The following is a 20,896-nucleotide window of genomic DNA, read 5'->3' as shown; positions in this document are numbered from 1 at the left end:
TTGCTGCATGGGTTTTTAGCTCTACCTCAGCCCATGCTGAGGACTCCAGGTCATTTCCAAGCAGACAGTCCACTGGGATATTTGAGGAGACCACCACCTGTTTCAGGCCATTGACCCCTCCCCATTCTAAAGTAACCATTGCCATGGGATGTACTTTTCTCTGATTGTCAGCGTTGGTGACTGTGTAAGTTTTTCCAGTCAGGTATTGGCCGGGGGAAACCAGTTTCTCTGTCACCATGGTGACACTGGCACCTGTATCCCTCAGGCCCTCTATTCTAGTCCCATTAATTAAGAGTTGTTGTCTGTATTTTTGCATGTTAGGCGGCCAGACAGCTAGTGTGGCTAAATCCACCCCACCCTCAGAAACTAGAGTAGCTTCAGTGTGAACCCTGATTTGCTCTGGGCACACTGTTGATCCCACTTGGAGACTAGCCATACCAGTGTTACCTGGATGGGAGTTTGGAGTGGAACCTTTCTTGGGACAGGCCTTGTCTCCAGTTTGGTGTCCATGCTGTTTACAGCTATGACACCAGGCCTTTTTGGGATCAAAGTTTTTACCCTTGTACCCATTGTTTTGTGAAGAGGCTCTGGGCCCACCCTCCTGTGCAGGTTTTTGGGGGCCTGTAGAAGACTCTTGACTATTTTTAGTTTTGGTTGTCTCATCACCCTTCCCCTGGGGAGTCTTTGTGACCCCTTTCTTTTGGTCACCCCCTGTTGAAGTCTTGGACACCCTTGTCTTGACCCAATGGTCCGCCTTCTTTCCCAATTCTTGGGGAGAAATTGGTCCTAGGTCTACCAGATGCTGATGCAGTTTATCATTGAAACAATTACTTAACAGGTGTTCTTTCACAAATAAATTGTACAGCCCATCATAATTACTTACACCACTGCCTTGAATCCAACCATCTAGTGTTTTCACTGAGTAGTCTACAAAGTCAACCCAGGTCTGGCTCGAGGATTTTTGAGCCCCCCTGAATCTAATCCTATACTCCTCAGTGGAGAATCCAAAGCCCTCAATCAGGGTACCCTTCATGAGGTCATAAGATTCTGCATCTTGTCCAGAGAGTGTGAGGAGTCTATCCCTACACTTTCCTGTGAACATTTCCCAAAGGAGAGCACCCCAGTGAGATCTGTTCACTTTTCTGGTTACACAAGCCCTCTCAAAAGCTGTGAACCATTTGGTGATGTCATCACCATCTTCATATTTAGTTACAATCCCTTTAGGGATTTTCAACATGTCAGGAGAATCTCTGACCCTATTTATATTGCTGCCACCATTGATGGGTCCTAGGCCCATCTCTTGTCTTTCCCTCTCTATGGCTAGGATCTGTCTTTCCAAAGCCAATCTTTTGGCCATCCTGGCTAACTGGATGTCCTCTTCACTGGGGCTATCCTCAGTGATTTCAGAGGTGTTGGTCTCTCCTGTGAGGGAACCAGCATCTCTGACTATTATTTTTGGAGTCAGGGTTTGAGGGACCCTGTTCTCCCTAGATAGGACTGGTAGGGGGGAATTGTCCTCCAAGTCACTATCCTCTTCCTCTGAGTTGCCACCCTCAGAGGGGTTGGCCTTTTCAAACTCTGCCAAAAGCTCCTGGAGCTGTATTTTGGTAGGTTTGGGGCCCATTGTTATTTTCTTTATTTTACAGAGTGACCTTAGCTCCCTCATCTTAAGATGGAGGTAAGGTGTGGTGTCGAGTTCCACCACAGTCACATCTGTGCTAGACATTTTGCTTCTAAAAGTTGGAATACTTTTTAAGAATCTACAACTGGTTCTAGAATCTAATTCAAACTTTTACAAACTTTTAAACTCTAAAAGAAATGCTAAACAGGATCTAACACAAGGCCCTAGCAGGTCTTTTAAGAATTTAGAAAACTTTTCAAATTGCAAAAATCAATTTCTAATGACAATTTTGGAATTTGTCGTGTGATCAGGTATTGGCTGAGTAGTCCAGCAAATGCAAAGTCTTGTACCCCACCGCTGATCCACCAATGTAGGAAGTTGGCTCTGTATGTGCTATTTCAAAGTAAGGAATAGCATGCACAGAGTCCAAGGGTTCCCCTTAGAGGTAAAATAGTGGTAAAAATAGATAATACTAATGCTCTATTTTGTGGTAGTGTGGTCGAGCAGTAGGCTTATCCAAGGAGTAGTGTTAAGCATTTGTTGTACATACACATAGACAATAAATGAGGTACACACACTCAGAGACAAATCCAGCCAATAGGTTTTTATATAGAAAAATATCTTTTCTTAGTTTATTTTAAGAACCACAGGTTCAAATTCTACATGTAATAGCTCATTCGAAAGGTATTGCAGGTAAGTACTTTAGGAACTTCAAATCATCAAAATTGCATGTATACTTTTCAAGTTATTGACAAATAGCTGTTTTAAAAGTGGACACTTAGTGCAATTTTCACAGTTCCTAGGGGAGGTAAGTATTTGTTAGTTTTACCAGGTAAGTAAGACACTTACAGGGTACAGTTCTTGGTCCAAGGTAGCCCACCGTTGGGGGTTCAGAGCAACCCCAAAGTCACCACACCAGCAGCTCAGGGCCGGTCAGGTGCAGAGTTCAAAGTGGTGCCCAAAACACATAGGCTAGAATGGAGAGAAGGGGGTGCCCCGGTTCTGGTCTGCTTGCAGGTAAGTACCCGCGTCTTCGGAGGGCAGACCAGGGGGGTTTTGTAGGGCACCGGGGGGGACACAAGTCCACACAGAAATTTCACCCTCAGCGGCGCGGGGGCGGCCGGGTGCAGTGTAGAAACAAGCGTCGGGTTCGCAATGTTAGTCTATGAGAGATCTCGGGATCTCTTCAGCGCTGCAGGCAGGCAAGGGGGGGGTTCCTCGGGGAAACCTCCACTTGGGCAAGGGAGAGGGACTCCTGGGGGTCACTTCTCCAGTGAAAGTCCGGTCCTTCAGGTCCTGGGGGCTGCGGGTGCAGGGTCTCTCCCAGGCGTCAGGACTTTAGGTTCAAAGAGTCGCGGTCAGGGGAAGCCTCGGGATTCCCTCTGCAGGCGGCGCTGTGGGGGCTCAGGGGGGACAGGTTTTGGTACTCACAGTATCAGAGTAGTCCTGGGGTCCCTCCTGAGGTGTCGGATCTCCACCAGCCGAGTCGGGGTCGCCGGGTGCAGTGTTGCAAGTCTCACGCTTCTTGCGGGGAGCTTGCAGGGTTCTTTAAAGCTGCTGGAAACAAAGTTGCAGCTTTTCTTGGAGCAGGTCCGCTGTCCTCGGGAGTTTCTTGTCTTTTCGAAGTAGGGGCAGTCCTCAGAGGATGTCGAGGTCGCTGGTCCCTTCGGAAGGCGTCGCTGGAGCAGGATCTTTGGAAGGCAGGAGACAGGCCGGTGAGTTTCTGGAGCCAAGGCAGTTGTCGTCTTCTGGTCTTCCTCTGCAGGGGTTTTCAGCTAGGCAGTCCTTCTTCTTGTAGTTGCAGGAATCTAATTTTCTAGGGTTCAGGGTAGCCCTTAAATACTAAATTTAAGGGCGTGTTTAGGTCTGGGGGGTTAGTAGCCAATGGCTACTAGCCCTGAGGGTGGGTACACCCTCTTTGTGCCTCCTCCCAAGGGGAGGGGGTCACATCCCTAATCCTATTGGGGGAATCCTCCATCTGCAAGATGGAGGATTTCTAAAAGTTAGAGTCACCTCAGCTCAGGACACCTTAGGGGCTGTCCTGACTGGCCAGTGACTCCTCCTTGTTATTCTCATTATTTTCTCCGGCCTTGCCGCCAAAAGTGGGGCCTGGCCGGAGGGGGCGGGCAACTCCACTAGCTGGAGTGTCCTGCTGGGTTGGCACAAAGGAGGTGAGCCTTTGAGGCTCACCGCCAGGTGTGACAATTCCTGCCTGGGAGAGGTGTTAGCATCTCCACCCAGTGCAGGCTTTGTTACTGGCCTCAGAGTGACAAAGGCACTCTCCCCATGGGGCCAGCAACATGTCTCGGTTTGTGGCAGGCTGCTAAAACTAGTCAGCCTACACAGATAGTCGGTTAAGTTTCAGGGGGCACCTCTAAGGTGCCCTCTGTGGTGTATTTTACAATAAAATGTACACTGGCATCAGTGTGCATTTATTGTGCTGAGAAGTTTGATACCAAACTTCCCAGTTTTCAGTGTAGCCATTAGGGTGCTGTGGAGTTCGTGTTTGACAGACTCCCAGACCATATACTCTTATGGCTACCCTGCACTTACAATGTCTAAGGTTTTGTTTAGACACTGTAGGGGTACCATGCTCATGCACTGGTACCCTCACCTATGGTATAGTGCACCCTGCCTTAGGGCTGTAAGGCCTGCTAGAGGGGTGTCTTACCTATACTGCATAGGCAGTGAGAGGCTGGCATGGCACCCTGAGGGGAGTGCCATGTCGACTTACTCGTTTTGTCCTCACTAGCACACACAAGCTGGCAAGCAGTGTGTCTGTGCTGAGTGAGGGGTCTCCAGGGTGGCATAAGACATGCTGCAGCCCTTAGAGACCTTCCTTGGCATCAGGGCCCTTGGTACTAGAAGTACCAGTTACAAGGGACTTATCTGGATGCCAGGGTCTGCCAATTGTGGATACAAAAGTACAGGTTAGGGAAAGAACACTGGTGCTGGGGCCTGGTTAGCAGGCCTCAGCACACTTTCAATTGTAAACATAGCATCAGCAAAGGCAAAAAGTCAGGGGGCAACCATGCCAAGGAGGCATTTCCTTACAAGGGCCATAAGCATAGGTAGGCCATACAGATCCATGTGGCAACAGGCAAAAAAAACAAAGGCTATCAATAAATCTGCTGTTATAGACACTGACATTTGCCACTTTTGACATGTCTAAGAAGTGGAGGTTACACACTTTTAGTGATAATGGGTCTAATAGAAAGTACCATTAGTCATGCACTGTACCCAGTCACCTATTTCTGTTGCAAGTAGTGGAATCGACTGTACAGCGAAGATGCAGAACATGCCCTGTGCCCGGTGTCCATGTGGCATAGCTGCAGGCTGTGTCCAATGGGTACCAGGAGTAAATATAGTAGGGTACTGGGTACAATCCATGATATAAGGTCAGTCCCTATGCCCAGAGTGCACTGCCCTTAGCCTTGTCCAGCGATTGCCACAGGCATGGGCATTTTAGCTACAGGGCATATATGATTGGTGAATTGTGGAGAACTATGGTGCCAGAGCTAACCATTAATGGTGAAAATCAATGTGTCTATGAATTAATGTTTTCCGCAGTTGTTATAAAAACTCATATTTCCTAGGCGTTATGTAATTCTAGATGTGTGTTAGAATATCATACTAGAACTATCATCTGGCATAAATACTGTGTTCTAAATGTCGTCTTCAAAAATATTGTCTTGTGTGTACTATTAAATCTGATGAGGCAATATTTTTTATAAATGCTACTTAGGAGAAGATATTTGTGTCAAGCGATATTCAGATAATGATATTCTCATAGCATACCTGCCATAAAAAGGATTTTTTCCCCATAATTTGTGGGAATTATTTTATCACTGTCAATTACAGATATCAGCAAATGAGATCAAAAAGAAATATAGTATAATAAAACATGCTTCCAGTACATAGTTCCTCGTTCCAAAAGCATGTAATATAAAAAATAAAATAAAAGCATGCTATGGCGTTCTGGTGACATTCACACACCACTCTGCCTCGTGGGTGGCTGCTGTGCAACAAAAACCCCGAATTACAGACCCAGAGGTGTGACGTCACCCATTCCCTATCCCCGGCCATTGAAAGTGTAGCTGAACAACCAGCTGCAGGCAGGTGTACTCCCTGCTCTCACAAGGTGCCTCTCTAGCCGCCCGCGTTCGTGTCAAGATGTCGACAGTCCATCTGTAATCGAAAATGTGAGGTATGAGCCGCATGAAAGCCGGTAAAGAGCGGGTTCCCATCAGCATGCTCTCAGCGCCATGGAGCCTCAGAGACGTTCCCCTTCATTATTTACGGATAGTTTAAGTATCAATATAGCGCTATGATGTGTTTCCATTTAAAAAGCACTTTAATTGTTGTGGTTCAATACTTTTTGAGACGTGATCTTTTTTGTTGTAGCTTACACCCACTGTGACTTTAATTTTCATTAACATTTTTGTTTAAATTAAATGAATGCATAATAATTATTTCTTATGTGGTGCTTTCCACGGCATATTTTTCAGTTTTGTACCACAGAATATATTATTTCTCCCTATTAGTTGCCTTCGTGCTAACCTTTTTATCAGTCTCAGATGCCCAGGATTAGATTCCAACCAAAACCATGCAGGGTGACAGGCAGAACCATCAGTGCTGACATAAATACCATCTACAGAAAAAATATTACGTAAATTAAGCGAATTTTCCATAGAACATTCCTTCTTTAACCTAATGTCATGATGCAGTGCTTCTTCTGTTCACTTTTATTGTTTGCACACAGCTCCTCAAAGTAAGAAGGGCCTTACACCAGGAAGAAAAAAAAGCCACTACTAATACACACGTTCAAATGTATGCCCCTTTTCATCTGCCTTCTGGGAAGGCAAAATCTTTTTCAGATTATATTAAGTCACTGTTTCATCTCTTAGGCGCCTTGTAATAAGGGCTTGCAGTCTCTTTTGTAACAGTGAGCGTGTAACAGTGAGCGTGTTGAAGGTTACCTGTGCTGCCCGATTTGCACGGTAACAGAAGCAGGCATTCCTTCTCTTCTCACCAGTCCACAGGCACTTACAGTAATCCAAGTGATTGTTGGCTATCATGAAATCTAAGAGATACAGCAGAGCGAGCAGGGCTGCAAGGCCACACAAAGCACAAAGAATAAGACAGACTGTGCTTTCCAATGGTGAATTGCCATTGAAGAGCACAGGACTCCACTGGGAGGGGCCCGGTCGTGTAGACATCCCTTCTGGATCCAGGTCTGCTTTTGCCTTTCTTTAATGATGCTGTCTTCCATTTGGTGAATCCATTCAACAAATTGGAAGACATACACAATAAGAAGAATTGCAAAAATAAAGCAAAGAGAGAGAAAGAGTTACTGAATTATTATTATGGCAGAAATTAAGACATGAATAACAGGGAAACAATGCTTGTATTTTGAGAAATCTTCACATACATCTGAAGCCAGAATCCAATCTAGTACCTCCAGCACAGCAACTATATCTTCAATCTTTCGAGTGAAATTAGTTTTGTATTTTTCTAAAGTTGCATTGAACATTAAACATCAAGAGGTGACACTTACCTGTTGAAAATAGTGCACAGATTTAGGTCATACAAGTGTCCCAGGTAACTGAGGGCAAATATGAAAGACATGAAGGGGGATGATGGGTGATTCGCCATAGCTGAAAATGCGGTGTTATTTTGAGGATGCGCTGTTGTGTTCGTCCAGTGTTGTACAGTGTTCAGTGTACAATACTCCTGAGGATAAGCAGTGTCCACTTTCTTTCAGCTGGCGTGCAAAATCGTAGCAGGCCTCCTGCACTATTTCTTCCTTGCTTCGTTCTGCTGGATGTGTCTAGAGGGTGTGGAACTCTACCTCATGGTAGTTAAGGTCTTCAAGACAAATGCCATGAAGCAACGTTACATGCTCCTTGCTGGCTATGGGGTGCCACTCGTGGTTGTAGCCATTTCAGCAGCTACCAGGAGCAGTGGATACGGCACACGAGATCAGTGAGTAGATTAAATAAACCTAACATCTGTTGGTATGTCTTGCTGTGTGAGTGTGTTGCACTATAGCTGTGACAGGAGTAGTTTGAACTGTACTACGGCTGAGCCTTGGTTTGGGATTGCGCATGTCTTTGTTGAGGGCCATTGATTCTTGGTTTACTACAATGCTTACCATGGTTTAGGATGGGGCCTGCCTTTGTTTAGTGTTTTGCATGGAGGTCTTGGAACCGGCGCAGTTGGGTCCTCACGTTACAGCTCTTCAGTGAGATGTATGCAATGTGCAGCATGCCTTGAGACATGTTCTGCCACGGTTTGATCTCAAGTTTCAGTGGAAACACTAAGTAGGAAAGCACACTTTTATAACTTATAACTACTCTTAGCGATTTAGGTTTTGTCTTATGAAAAGTGCATTGCCGAGCAAGAAGGCCAGTGGCTGGGATGATTGGCTTGGGTGTATTTGGGTTGCTCACTCTCCAAAGGACAAAGGCTGAGCCATATCCAGACATTTGGCTTAAGCTTTGCTTGTTCACATTTTCCTATATCAATCAGATTGTAAAGCAGATATTAAGAGGCATAATTATAAGCCCCTTGCGCCACATTAGCATTATTTTTTTAAAACGTTAATGTGGTCCAACAAGCCCAAAATCCTCGTGCCACATTTACAAAGTGGCACAATGCATGCATTGCACCACTTTGTAACCCTTTGCGCTACATTATGCCTGCGCCAGGTATAATGTATGCAAAGGGGGCATTCCCCCGTTAGGAGAGCCGAAACAATTGTGCCAGGAAATCTAACAGATTTCCTTGCATCCTTTTGTATGACATTTTTAATGCCTGCTTAGAGCAGGCTTTAAAAGGGTGCTTCCATTATTTATAATGGGCCTCCATGTACTCTGCAGGAGTAGAGCCAATATTGCAGGAGTAGCGCGAATATTTTGGTGCTACTCATGCAGACTTCATCAATAGCGTCATGAAAAATTATTCTACTGCCCCCTACCCTGCACCATGGTGCGCTGTATTTTAAATACAGCGCACACATGGTGGCAGTAAAGGGCGCAAGAAAAGTGGCGCTACACTTTTCTTAAATATGCCCCTAAGTTAATAAGGCTAGTTCTCTTTATCAAGCTCTGCATTGATTTCCTAAAGTGAACATTTCTAGAAACAAACGATGATAAGGAATGTAAATATATATCTCCAGCTGTGCATCTAGATTTGCTAGCTTTATCTCTGAAAAACACTGGCTTTGCATTTATAGTTTGAGATTCTGGGGTACTTTGAAACACTTTTGTTTAAACTCCTCTATTCTTTTTCATCATGGCAATTCTGTCTAATTTGCGTTTGTAATCATTCAGGAATAGTTTAGACAAGTCTAAAACATTTCTCATGTGACTGGTGCTTGTATTCGCTTATTTAAATAAGTATTTAAAAGGCCAAAAAATTCAGGCTTTTGCCGGTGTTCACCAATTTTTGGTTCGTCAACCAAAGGGTTCTGGTCATATCAGTGTTTTAGCTGGTTACACTTGGCAAACAGTTTCTAAGCAAGCTTCTTCCTTCCTGCATATGAAGGTGTTATTTAGTCTTACCAATTAACCAAATGTTGACATTTCCAGAATTGTTACAAGTTAGTCTTTCTGTGTGAACAATTATGGTTTTTGTAGCCACTCAATTGTTAATTTTGGGCGTTTTTTGTTATTTTTTATGAACATGTTCTTGTTTATCCTCTACTCATGCATGGCATGCAAAGGATAAAGGAAGATACCCAACTGCGCTTGTATTTAAAGTTTGTCATTAGTATTGAATTTTGCAAAATTAGTAGCTCGTGACTTACAAACAATATTCATACTATTTTAAAAAGTTCTAGCTTACACAATGGATTAGCATTTTTTTGTTTGGAAAGAACTGTCTATTTGGAAATAGGATCTCTCTTCTAGTGGAGACCTAGGACCGACTCCAGGCTACTGCTAATTTGGCACAGGAAATCCGTATTTCAACTAAACCCTCTCTCCTACCCTGCAGCTGCTGGTTATCTCTGGAACATGGCTTCATCTGGAGTTTCCTGGCTCCAGTCTGCATTATAATACTGGTAAGTGGAGTTCAACACCTTAACACAAGTAATAAGTACTTACACAATCCTTTCTTCTGGAGAATCATTACAGAAATTTGATTACATAATCCCAGTTCCTGAACAGCTGATCTGATCATCGACCCTAGGCAAATCAATAACTGCGCTGTTTACCTTGGCTGCATGATCCCTATAATTAATATTTATTTTTTTAAACTACAATACAAACTGCAGGAAACGACACCAGTAAATTAAAACAAGTTAGTTTTACCTAATGGTGCATTTCTCTGTCTTTGTCATTTAACACTGAACAAAACAATAATTTCCTCGCCCACTTGCATCAGTGGCTAATTACACAGCTTAAAGAAGCAGTGCTCCATTAGACACACCGCAATAAGAAATAATGCATATGATTGTGACCACTAATGCTGCAGTATGTTTATCAGAGCTATGTAATCCTTATAAGTGGAATTGGACCATTTTAGCCTGTAAAAAAGCCTGTAGCTCTCTGACATTTTGAACCCATTGCCCCTGTCCGTAGTTGTCTGCAATGATTTTAATGCCTTTGAATCAAGTGCTCTCTTTTCTTACAGCTCAATGCCATCATCTTCATCATCACCGTCTATAAGTTAGCAAAGAAGTTCTCCACTATTAACCCGGATATCAGCCAGCTCAAGAAATTCAGGTACAAGACAGCTTGCAAGCCAAGAAAAAAAAAAAAAAAAAAAAATGAAAAATCTGGAGAGGAATATATTTTGTTACGTGCAAAGGCAGTCTGATCTAGGGGGAGTTTGGAAGATTTCCCCCATTGGCCTTTGGAAAGCCAGCAGGCCTGGAGCAGTCATTCTAATGCTTGATCTGACATTCGTTCTGTTCCAGCAACACTACTCAAGAAATCTCCAAACTCTCCTGTTAGCCAGTCTGCGTCTGCACAGGGGAACGCTCCTAGTGAACTAGCAAAGAGGTATTGGTCCACAACAGCTCTTGAGAGATGTGCACCGAGTAGACTTGAGCCAGTACAGGAAAATAAAATAAAATACTTGCCTGCAATCACAGTTCTCCAACTTCGCGACCTTTCATAGGCTCATATGTCCCTCCCTCCTTGCCTCTTATGCCGTACATATGTAAGACATTAATACTTTGAGATCCTAATAAGCCCTTTGGCGTTTAAATCAATCTACCTCATTTGCCGTCTGAAAACACAAACAATGAGGATAAACTACATAGATTTAATTAAGATGAATACAGCTATGTTCGAGATCTCCAATCAGTTGAAGGGGAAGTTGAAGGCACGTGAATCTATAAAATATATCAAATGCCAGAGAACTGTCTTCATGTGCAAGTAACATTTTCCTCAGAAAGACTGATAAATGCGTGGAACTACCTCGCACCAGAAGTCGTGGGACAGTAACAGAATTCAGAGTACCCTGGGACAGACACAAGAGTCAATGTATCATCTGACCAAAAATGACATAACATCTAGCAAGATAAACTGTACGTTGGCCAGGCACAGTTTATTCAAATTTATGTGGACATGCTTTACTGACTATGCATGGATTGTTTACGAGAATGGAACACATTTCAGCATAGTACCATAATTTGGTTTTATTTGCTAGCTCTATGCATGTTCGTCAAAAAATTGTCTCAATTTTCACCCAGCCACAAACACAAGTGCTAGGAGGTCAACTAAAGCAGTGCTGATGGGTGGGTGAGCTGGGTATATCAGGCCCAAACAGGCCAGATTGCCCCAGGTAAAATCTGGAATGGTAGATTTTGACTGTTTGATCCAGGAATTAAAAAGGGAATATTGTGTTTGGGTGCCAAATGACAGCCCCCAGTTGCTCACAGCCAAATATATTTAAAAAAATTGCGAGCAGAGAGGCAATGCAGTTTCGAACACTCCAATCTTCAATATATGCTTTACCTAACAGATTCTTTAGGGGTACGAGATTTCATATTAGGCAAACACCATGCCCTTGTGCCCCTCCATGTTTCAACTATAATGCAGAAGCACTTGTAATGTATACTAAAAATCATCGAATCTCAATTAAGCTATATTTATTTAGCAAAGGCTTTTAGAGTCTCCCTTCACCTCCTGATTAGCAGCTGCCAAGTTATCAACGCCTTGTACCTTCGACTGGGTGGAATTAGCTGCATAAACCTTTGCTTTTAAGGCCAGATTGTGTGCTGAAAAAGCATTTTTCAAACTTGAATCTGTCTTTTTATTGGCAGACTAAGGAGTGCGATCATCAGGTTTAATTTAAGTTTTTCCAATTTAAGTGACAAGAATAGTATCGACTTTGACAGAATGGAGCAAAACATAATCTCCTTCCCGCAAATAACGCTTTTTGCATCAGTGTGGAACTTGACCTTTGTGTTGAGATCCTTCCTTTCACCAATCACCAGGTCTTTACTCCACCCGTGGAAAATCATCAACATGGACTGGTTTATATATTGGGGAAAAAGACCTTCACTTATCTCTTCAGATTGGAACGGAGGAAATCCCAAATTACTCCTGACACAAGAAGATCTCCCGCATCTCCTCTCTCATATTTGCCAGAACGAGTTGATGGGCCATCCACATCACATGTTGAGGAATCATAGGCTGTAGTTTAAAAAAAGCCCTTGGAAACTGCTGATTTAATCATGGCTTGTATGTCATCTTTCCACATGAGAGACAGCAATGCTTGTGTAGGACCTTTAGCCTCCTCCAATGTAGGTCTTCTGGCTAGAATAGGACCTTCCCCATCCGAGGGCGACGTGGAAGAAAGAACATGTCTCCTTTTAGCTGACCTCTTCCTCTTCGTTGTGACCAACAAAGACAGCCTCAACCTACGTGGCCACTTAAATTAAAATGGCATGGCTATCTTTGTGCACCAACCACATAGCACTATCAGATATATTACCAGTAGGGCTAATATGTAGATACACTAATCAAAACCTAGGCAATCAATGCTCAAAGGAGTAATAAACCTGTGCCTAAAGAGGGCCTCTTACCACCCAGGCCCTCTAGATAATAATATCCACTGTACGTGTACCCAGCCATTTTGCAATTGACCCTTGGCCTGGAAGCGCAGCTCCAGCTGCCAAGGATCCCTGGACCCCTTACAGCATACTCCTTTTCTCCAGGTTAAGTAACCTTTCAGCCGAGCAGGATCCATACGATTTTTGGGTGCAGGAGTCTGGTGCAATGTTCCCTGGTAGGGATCTAAAATATGTGGATTTATGGATCAGATCACCTCACTTCCAAATATAACACTGCAGTCAATACCTCCTATGATTCGACCAGGAGATTTTTTGTCACTAGCTGATCCACAAGAAGCCTACCTGAATGTGCCCATCAGGCCTTCATATCAAACATTCCTTAAGTTTGCAGTGGGGGACGACCACTTCCAATCTGTGTCTTTTCCTTTGGGTTAAAATTTTCAACAAGGGTTTTTACAAAATGGTTCGCATATTAAGTGGCAAACCTCCATTCCAAAGGGATTTTCAATCTCTCCTACCTTGATGAGTGACTTCTTCAGTCAAGACAGGACCTGCTATTATCTCACATCAACAGGGTTTTGACAGTACAACAGAAGCACTGGTTCCTCATCAAATGGGAAAAGTCTTCTTTGGTTCCGTTCCAAGATTTGATTTTTACAAGAGCTTGATTTTAAACAACTGGGGTTGATTTCGCTGCCTGAAAGGAGACTTTGCAAACTTCAGATTCACATTCAGGAACTCCCGAAGCACACACAGCCAAAGGCTTCAGATTGGCTTAGATTCAGGGTTATTTAGTCTTACCAATTTTCATCATTCCATGTGCCAGGTTTCACCTGCACAAGATCTTTAAGTGGATCTTGCACAATTGGTTTCCAAGTTCCTAGAATCTCTTTCAGATTCCAGTTGACACACCAACTAACGAGAGACCTCTGCTGGTGGTTGGTTCAAGACACCTTCCAAGGGGAATTTCTTTGTCTCCCAATGGTCCAGCAGTCGTATCCACAGATGGCAGCCTCTCAGAATGGAGCACCTGGCTAGAAGCTAAACATGTTTGCAGCTTTTGGTCACTCAAGGAAACACAGAACACCTCCAACTGGAGGGAGCTAAAAACTGTACACATGGCTCTTCAGACATTCAGAAATCAAATCGCTTGAAAGGCAGTATTAGTTCACAGACAGTATGGCAACCAAAGCTTTAATCAGCAAACAGGGGCAAACCAAATTCCATGCACTGAAACAGATCATTCACAATATTTTCAGATGAGCTCAAACTTATCTGATCTCTCTGGCTGCCATTCACATTCAAGAAGTGGCCAATGTGAGGGCAGATGACCTCAAACTAGAAAATTCTTTCATCCCTAGACTTCTCCCTTTATCCAACTCTATTTGATCTCCTCACTCTGTTGAGGCAGCTGATCTTAGATCTGTTAGTTTCTCCTCAGAATGCAAAGCTTCAGACGTTTTGTTCAAGAGGGAGGAATGACGTGCAATAGATGGTCAGACATGTCCTTGGCCTCAACATCTAATATAGGGGTTTCTATTGATAAGAACATTTCTCATAGGGGTGAGGCGGTAAAGGGCACAGATTCGGACATTTGCACCACATTGGCCTCAGGCTAACTGGTTTTCTTCTGTTGGAAGTCAAAGTAGTATCAGGAGTGGAAGCTGCCCATAGCTTTCTCTCCTCTCAATTTCCCAGTGTTGTCTCAGGGATCACCTGTAAAACTAATGCTGACAGCATGTAGGTAGAGCAGAGAGGAATAAGGGAACAAGTGGTTACAGAAAATCTCACCCTTATGTTTTGGGCTTTGACCATATTTTCTATCCTACCCTGACAAAGTACGCACTATAGGTGATTCTCACACTAGTATGAGTAGGAGGTAGATCCCACTTCATTTGTATCATTGAATTTTTTGCAAGGGATGGGGTAGGTAGAGGTTGGGCTTCACAGTAGCAACTCTTACAGTTCAGTGGGCAGCAATATAAGCCTTTAGAAGCTCTTGGAAAAACTTGAAACAAGTGGATGGCTTAATACCTAGATTTCTTAAAATTTATGAAAATGGCCCAAGTCATATGAGCCATTTTCAGGTTGGAACACACCCATGCCACATGCAGTGATATGGGGGAAAAAAATCACTTTGAACCTCTACAGCAGGAGGACTGCAAAACATCCTCTCAAAATGTTCTTTCTTCTAGCCATTTCATCAGCTATAAAAATGGGGTTTTACCTATGGTCCAGGGATCCGTGTGTGTTCGTGAAGCCTACTCAGAGTTCACGACTGCTTAAAAAATTAAACAGAAACAGATAAAGTATATCTAAATGAAGGAAAAACATGTATAATTGAAAAAATTAAAAATATTCTGTAAATGTGAGGGAATCTGAAACTAGAGGCTAAAAATAAAGTTAGTACCCTCAAATTAATGTGGAAGTACATTGAACAGAATATAGTATGGATGATGAGTGGCCTCAATTGAATTTAGAAGAAACTTTAAATTATTTTTATATATTTGTTTGTGAATTAAACACAATACATCATCATTTGTGTTTATATATTCTATGTATTGTTTGAGGTTCAAATTCTCAAAAATGCTTAGGTTAGGATGACTCAGCTGGGGTCCCAGGAATTCATTGATTCAGTGGGTGTTGCAGGAATCCAATAATGATTTTGTGGGGGTCCACAGAAATCAGAAGGTTAAGAACCACTGGTCTAGACGGTAAGGATGATGCTATTCATGGTACCAGGCATCTGGGTTACTGATATTGTGGATGACCCAAATGTATTTTTAAACTCTTGCTAAATACCAAGATAGAGTTGTTATGACTCCAGTCCCTTTCCTCACACCGTAATAATAATAATAACAAATCTATCTTTCACACACAAGTAATCTCTCTCCAACAATTTTTACTCTCCCTCCTCCAACGTGGAGAACAGGTTGCACTGTTTGGATGCAAAGAGGGCTCTCCTTACTTATAAATCATGGCACTCCAAATGTTTATTAACTCTGGGCCAGCAAAAAATAAAATAAATGAGGGAGAAGCCAACTACTTTTACCCTGGATACATGGATCAGATCGATTTCCATGGAATAATGAGCAAGGCCCCACCATAGCATGTGTGATCTTCAACACATGCTGTGTATGGAAGATACATATATAGCAGGTCTTCTACATGGCAGAATTACAGTCCCTCAATCTCAGACATATGTAGAGCAACTACAGGGGCTACTCCTTCTACCTGTGTAAGGCCTTATAGGATTGGAGAGGTGATTCATAATGTCCTTGGTTATAAAGTTATCTATGTAAAACATGACACATTGTTGCAAAGTCGGTTTCTTTGAGAATGCTGCATGAGTGCATCTACCATGCTGTATCATTAGGCCTACCATTGCCAAAATTCCAGTCCAAATAGTGCACTTGCCAGGATATCAAGATTGTTTAGCTCCTGGGTATATATTGAAAACCTCAAATAGATTGCTGACATGTCTGACAAAATGAGACTTGTTGGCTCAAATCCTGTGGTACCACTTCCCACGACTTACAGCATTCAGTCATCATTGCTACACTGCGGCATGTGCAAGCAAGGCCACATTGTTTGTGTTTCAACCAGTTTCTACCATTTATTCACAAGCTCGGAAGCAGATCTTAATTATCTGCTACTTAGTTTGCAAGGGCAAAAATTGTAGTCGGTGGATATGTTCTTTGGTACTTCAAGGTTGGAAGAATCAGATTTGGTTGTACACGGACAGAGATGTTCAATGCAGAAAAGGGATGTAGAGGGGACCAAACATCTTGATTCCAAGGCCTTGCTTAATAGGAGTTTCTCTCCTTTCCACAGGACTTTTACCATCACAGCAATCGCGCAACTCTGCCTTCTGGGCTGCACGTGGATAGTTGGCATCTTCCAATTTAACCAACACACCTTGTTCGTATCCTACCTGTTCACCATCCTCAATTGCCTACAGGGGACGTTCATCTTTGTGCTGCACTGTTTGATGAAGAAGCAGGTGAGCATGGCCCGTTCAACATTGACTAGCATTAGCAACCACAAAGGTTAAGAAAAAAACCTTAAGATGATAATTTCCATGAAACAGAAGCAGGTATAACAGAAGGAGTAAATGGTACAAGTAAACATATTTCAACTGTCCGTTTTTCAAATCACATTAGCTGAGAATTTAAGAGAGCTCAACATGTTGCGTTAACATTTTTTGGTTTAAGGAAGATTGATCGTTTATTTGCTTATATATAGATCGAGGACCGAAATGCACACCCAATTTAGTGGTCAAGCACTGGTAGATACCAAGTTTGAACTAAACATGCTGTATTAAGGGTTGCTTCTTCCACCAGATCCCACAAGAAAAGCTGAATTTTGCTGATCACGCAGATTCTTAAAAGGTCCTCTGTTGGCAACATTTAGAAGGGATTGGATTACAAACGCCCCACTAATCGCTCTGTCTGAATTCAAATACCATTGGCCAGCTCGTGTCTAGTCCAATGAATTAAGAATGCACATGCCCACTTCAGCTCACTCTTGTAACTAGGCGCTGGAAACAATTCCAATTCACATAATTTTGAGCATTACTCTCTATACAAAATTACACACCATTTGACGTAAATGGGTATAGCCCAATAACAAAACCTATAACAGGACCACCAGAACAAAATGCCAGTGGCTCTTGTTCACCCTATTGTTTTTTGCTCTACAGTAAGCATGCAGAGCGGCCATTGTGTCCATTTTGTACACGAGGATGCACTTAACACAAAAAAGATGCAACATGTCAGATTTGCATTGTGTAAATTCACATAATTTTTCCGAAATACTGTTAATTAAGTAAAACAAAACATAAGTTTCACCCACCCCACCTACAGGAATTTGAAGTGGAATGACTGCTTATTGCCTATAAGGGGAAGACATCAAATCGCAAGCACCCAATTCTAACATAGTCTTGTCAGCTTCTCCACACCCAAGCAACCCTGCAGCAACATTTTACTTTCAGCGCAACATTTGCATTACACCACTCTGAATGCACAACTTTCTTACTTATCCTTCTCTGCCATCAGTACATGAAACACCACCACTGTACCGAAGACCAGCATGCCAACAATGTGTCAATACAAAAAAAAAAAAAAAAAAAACATTCCAGACAACAGAGATAGGTTTCTCCCAAATACTAGCCCTCCTCCCCCTCCAGTTTCACACCTACAGGCCACCTTCAGTCAGCACAGCCCTTAATCCTAACAAACATACTTCCAAAAATAATTTTGCTTTGTAATGTTAGCAACGTGCTACTTTGGGGTTAATTTGTGATGCCCATTGCGTGATCTCTTTTGCACATTTTGTCCAGGTCAGAGAAGAGTACAAACGCTGGTTCTGTGCCGCCATCAATCTGAAGACACCCAGCACCTACGATAAATTCTCCAGCACTGGTGCCTTTTCTTCATCATCCTCACAGTCAAGGGTGAGTAATACTGGTAAGGCAGAGTGTAGCACTGAAGCTTAGCAGGCCAAAACTAAAGGTCCATCATAGCTTATGGTCTGCTGCATATAAAAGTAGTTAAGGTATGGGAAGCACAGGATGAAGCAAAGAGGTCAGAAAGCAATCTGAGTGGAGACATCACAAGTGTAACAAGATCCACCCTGGTCAGTCTCCCTTCTCCCATGCATATATATATATATATATATATATGGAAAATGTCACTTACCCAGTGTACATCTGTTCGTGGCATGAGACCCTGCAGATTCACATTCTGTGCATTTTCCTGCCATGTAGTGTTGGGCTCGGGGTGTTACAAGTTGTTTTTCTTCGAAGAAGTCTTTTCGAGTCATGAGACCGAGGGACTCCTCCCTTTCGGCTCCATTGCGCATGGGTGTCGACACCATCTTAGATTGTTTTCCCCGCAGAGGGTGAGGTAGGAGTTGTGAATATAGTAAATGTGCCCATGCAATGGAGTAAGTATGTATGTACATAATGTGTATTACAATAGTATTTATTTACAAATTTACAATTTTCATTCAACTTATAACGGCTACAGGCTCCCTAGGAGGTGGGAGGGCGCATGTGAATCTGCAGCGTCTCATGCCACAAACAGATGTACACTGGGTAAGTGACATTTTCCGTTCGATGGCATGTGTAGCTGCAGATACACATGCTGTGCATAGACTAGTAAGCAGTAATCTCCCCAAAAGCGGTGGCTTAGCCTGTAGGAGTTGAAGTTGCCTGAAATAATGTTCGTAATACAGCCTGTCCTACTGTGGCTTGCTGTGTTGTTAACACATCTACACAGTAACGTTTTGTGAATGTGTGAGGCGTAGACCATGTGGCTGCATTACAAATTTCTGTCATAGGTGTATTCCCTAGAAAAGCCATTGTGGCGCCTTTTTTCCTAGTGGAATACACCTTTGGTGTAATAGGTAGATCTCTTTTTGCTTTAATATAGCAGGTTTGAATACATTTCACTATCCATCTGGCAATGCCTTGCTTGGATATAGGATTCCCTGCATGAGGTTTTTGGAAGGCTACAAACAATTGTTTTGTTTTGCGAAACTGTTTTGTTCTGTCAATGTAATACATTGGTGCTCTTTTTATGTCTAACGTATGTAAGACTCTTTCGGCTACTGAGTCTGGTTGTGGAAAAAAGACTGGGAGTTCCACTGTTTGGTTTAGGTGGAATGGTGATATAACTTTTGGTAAGAATTTGGGATTTGTACAGAGAACCACTTTATGTTTATGTATGTGTATAAAGGGTTCTTGTATAGTAAATGCTTGTATTTCACTTACTCTTCTAAGAGATGTGATAGCTATTAGGAAGGCTACTTTCCAAGTTAAGTATTACTTTCACAAGAGTGCATGGGTTCAAATGGTGGTCCCATGAGTCGTGTTAATACAATATTAAGATTCCACGAAGGTACTGGTGGTGTTCTCGGGGGTATGATTCTTTTTAATCCCTCCATAAATGCTTTGATGACTGGGATTCTAAAAAGCGATGTTGAATGTGTAATCTGTAGATAGGCAGATATTGCTGTGAGATGTATTTTAATAGAAGAGAATGCTAGTTTAGACTTTTGTAAGTGTAATAATTTCCTTTGCGGAAGCATGTAGTGGTTGAATTTGATTCTTGTGGCAGTAGTAAACAAATCTTTTCCATTTGTTTGCATAACAATGTCTTGTAGTAGGTTTCCTAGCTTGTTTAATGACCTCCATACATTCTTGTGTAAGGTCTAAATGCCCAAATTCTAAGACTTCAGGAGCCAGATTGCTAGATTGGGCGATGCTGGATTCGAGTGTCTGATCTGTTGTTTGTGTTGAGTTAACAGATCTGGCCTGTTTGGTAATTTGACGTGAGGTACTACTGATAGGTCCAGCAGTGTTGTGTACCATGGTTGGCGAGCCCATATTGGTGCTATGAGTATTAGTTTGAGTTTGTTTTGACTTAGTTTGTTTACCAGATAAGGAATGAGTGGGAGAAGCGTAAGCAAATATCCCTGACCAACTCATCCTAACGCATTGCCCTTGTACTGAGGGTGTGGGTACCTGGACGCGAAGTTTTGGCATTTTGCGTTTTCTTTTGTTGCGAATAGGTCTATTTTTGGTGTTCCCCAGCGTAGAAAGTAATTTTGTAGGATCTGGGGATGAATTTCCCATTCGTGCGTTTGTTGGTGATCTCGACTGAGATTGTCGGCTAACTGGTTTTGAATGCCTGGGATGTATTGTGCTATTAGGCGAATGTGAATCGCCCAATGCCAAATCTTTTGTGCTAAGAGACACAGTTGTGACGAGTGTGTCCCTCCTTGTTTGTTGAGGTAATACATTGTTGTCATGTTGTCTGTTTTGACAAGAATGTGTTTGTGGGCTATCAGTGGTTAAAATGCTTTCAATGCTAGAAACACTGCCAACAGTTCTAACTGATTTCTATGCCGTTGTTTTTGTTGAATGTTCCATTGTCCCTGTATACTGTGCTGGTTGAGGTGTGCTCCCCACCATGGAAGCATCTGTTGTGATCACGTATTGAGGTACTGGGTCTTGGAATGGCCGCCCTTGGTTTAAACTTATAGGGTTTCACCATTGAAGCGAGAAGTGTGTCTGGCGGTCTATCAACACTAGATCTTGAGTTGACCCTGTCCATTGTTTTGCTAGGCATTGTTGTAAGGGCCGCATGTGTAGTCTTGCGTTTGGGACAATGGCTATGCATGAAGACATGCCTAGAAGTTTCATTACAAACTTCACCTGGTAGTGTTGGTTTGGCTGCATA

General features: G+C 42.7%; 1 protein-coding gene across 4 annotated transcripts in view; it reads left to right on the top strand.

Annotated features, from left to right (window-relative positions):
- ADGRE5 (adhesion G protein-coupled receptor E5) overlaps positions 1–20,896 on the top strand; it is a 231,221-nt gene that overhangs the window by 176,329 nt on the left and 33,996 nt on the right. For all 4 annotated transcript variants that reach the window (XM_069231712.1, XM_069231710.1, XM_069231713.1 and 1 more), the window contains 5 exons: positions 7,386–7,606; positions 9,620–9,686; positions 10,259–10,350; positions 16,485–16,653; positions 17,992–18,105. In XM_069231712.1, coding sequence (XP_069087813.1) covers positions 7,386–7,606; positions 9,620–9,686; positions 10,259–10,350; positions 16,485–16,653; positions 17,992–18,105 — 663 coding nt within the window. The remainder of the gene's footprint in view (positions 1–7,385; positions 7,607–9,619; positions 9,687–10,258; positions 10,351–16,484; positions 16,654–17,991; positions 18,106–20,896) is intronic.

This window comes from Pleurodeles waltl, chromosome 4_2 (assembly GCF_031143425.1).
Source record: "Pleurodeles waltl isolate 20211129_DDA chromosome 4_2, aPleWal1.hap1.20221129, whole genome shotgun sequence".
Taxonomy (NCBI): Eukaryota; Metazoa; Chordata; class Amphibia; order Caudata; family Salamandridae; genus Pleurodeles; species Pleurodeles waltl.
Note: the sequence above shows the minus strand (reverse complement) of the source record. Positions and strands in the feature narration are given on the sequence as shown.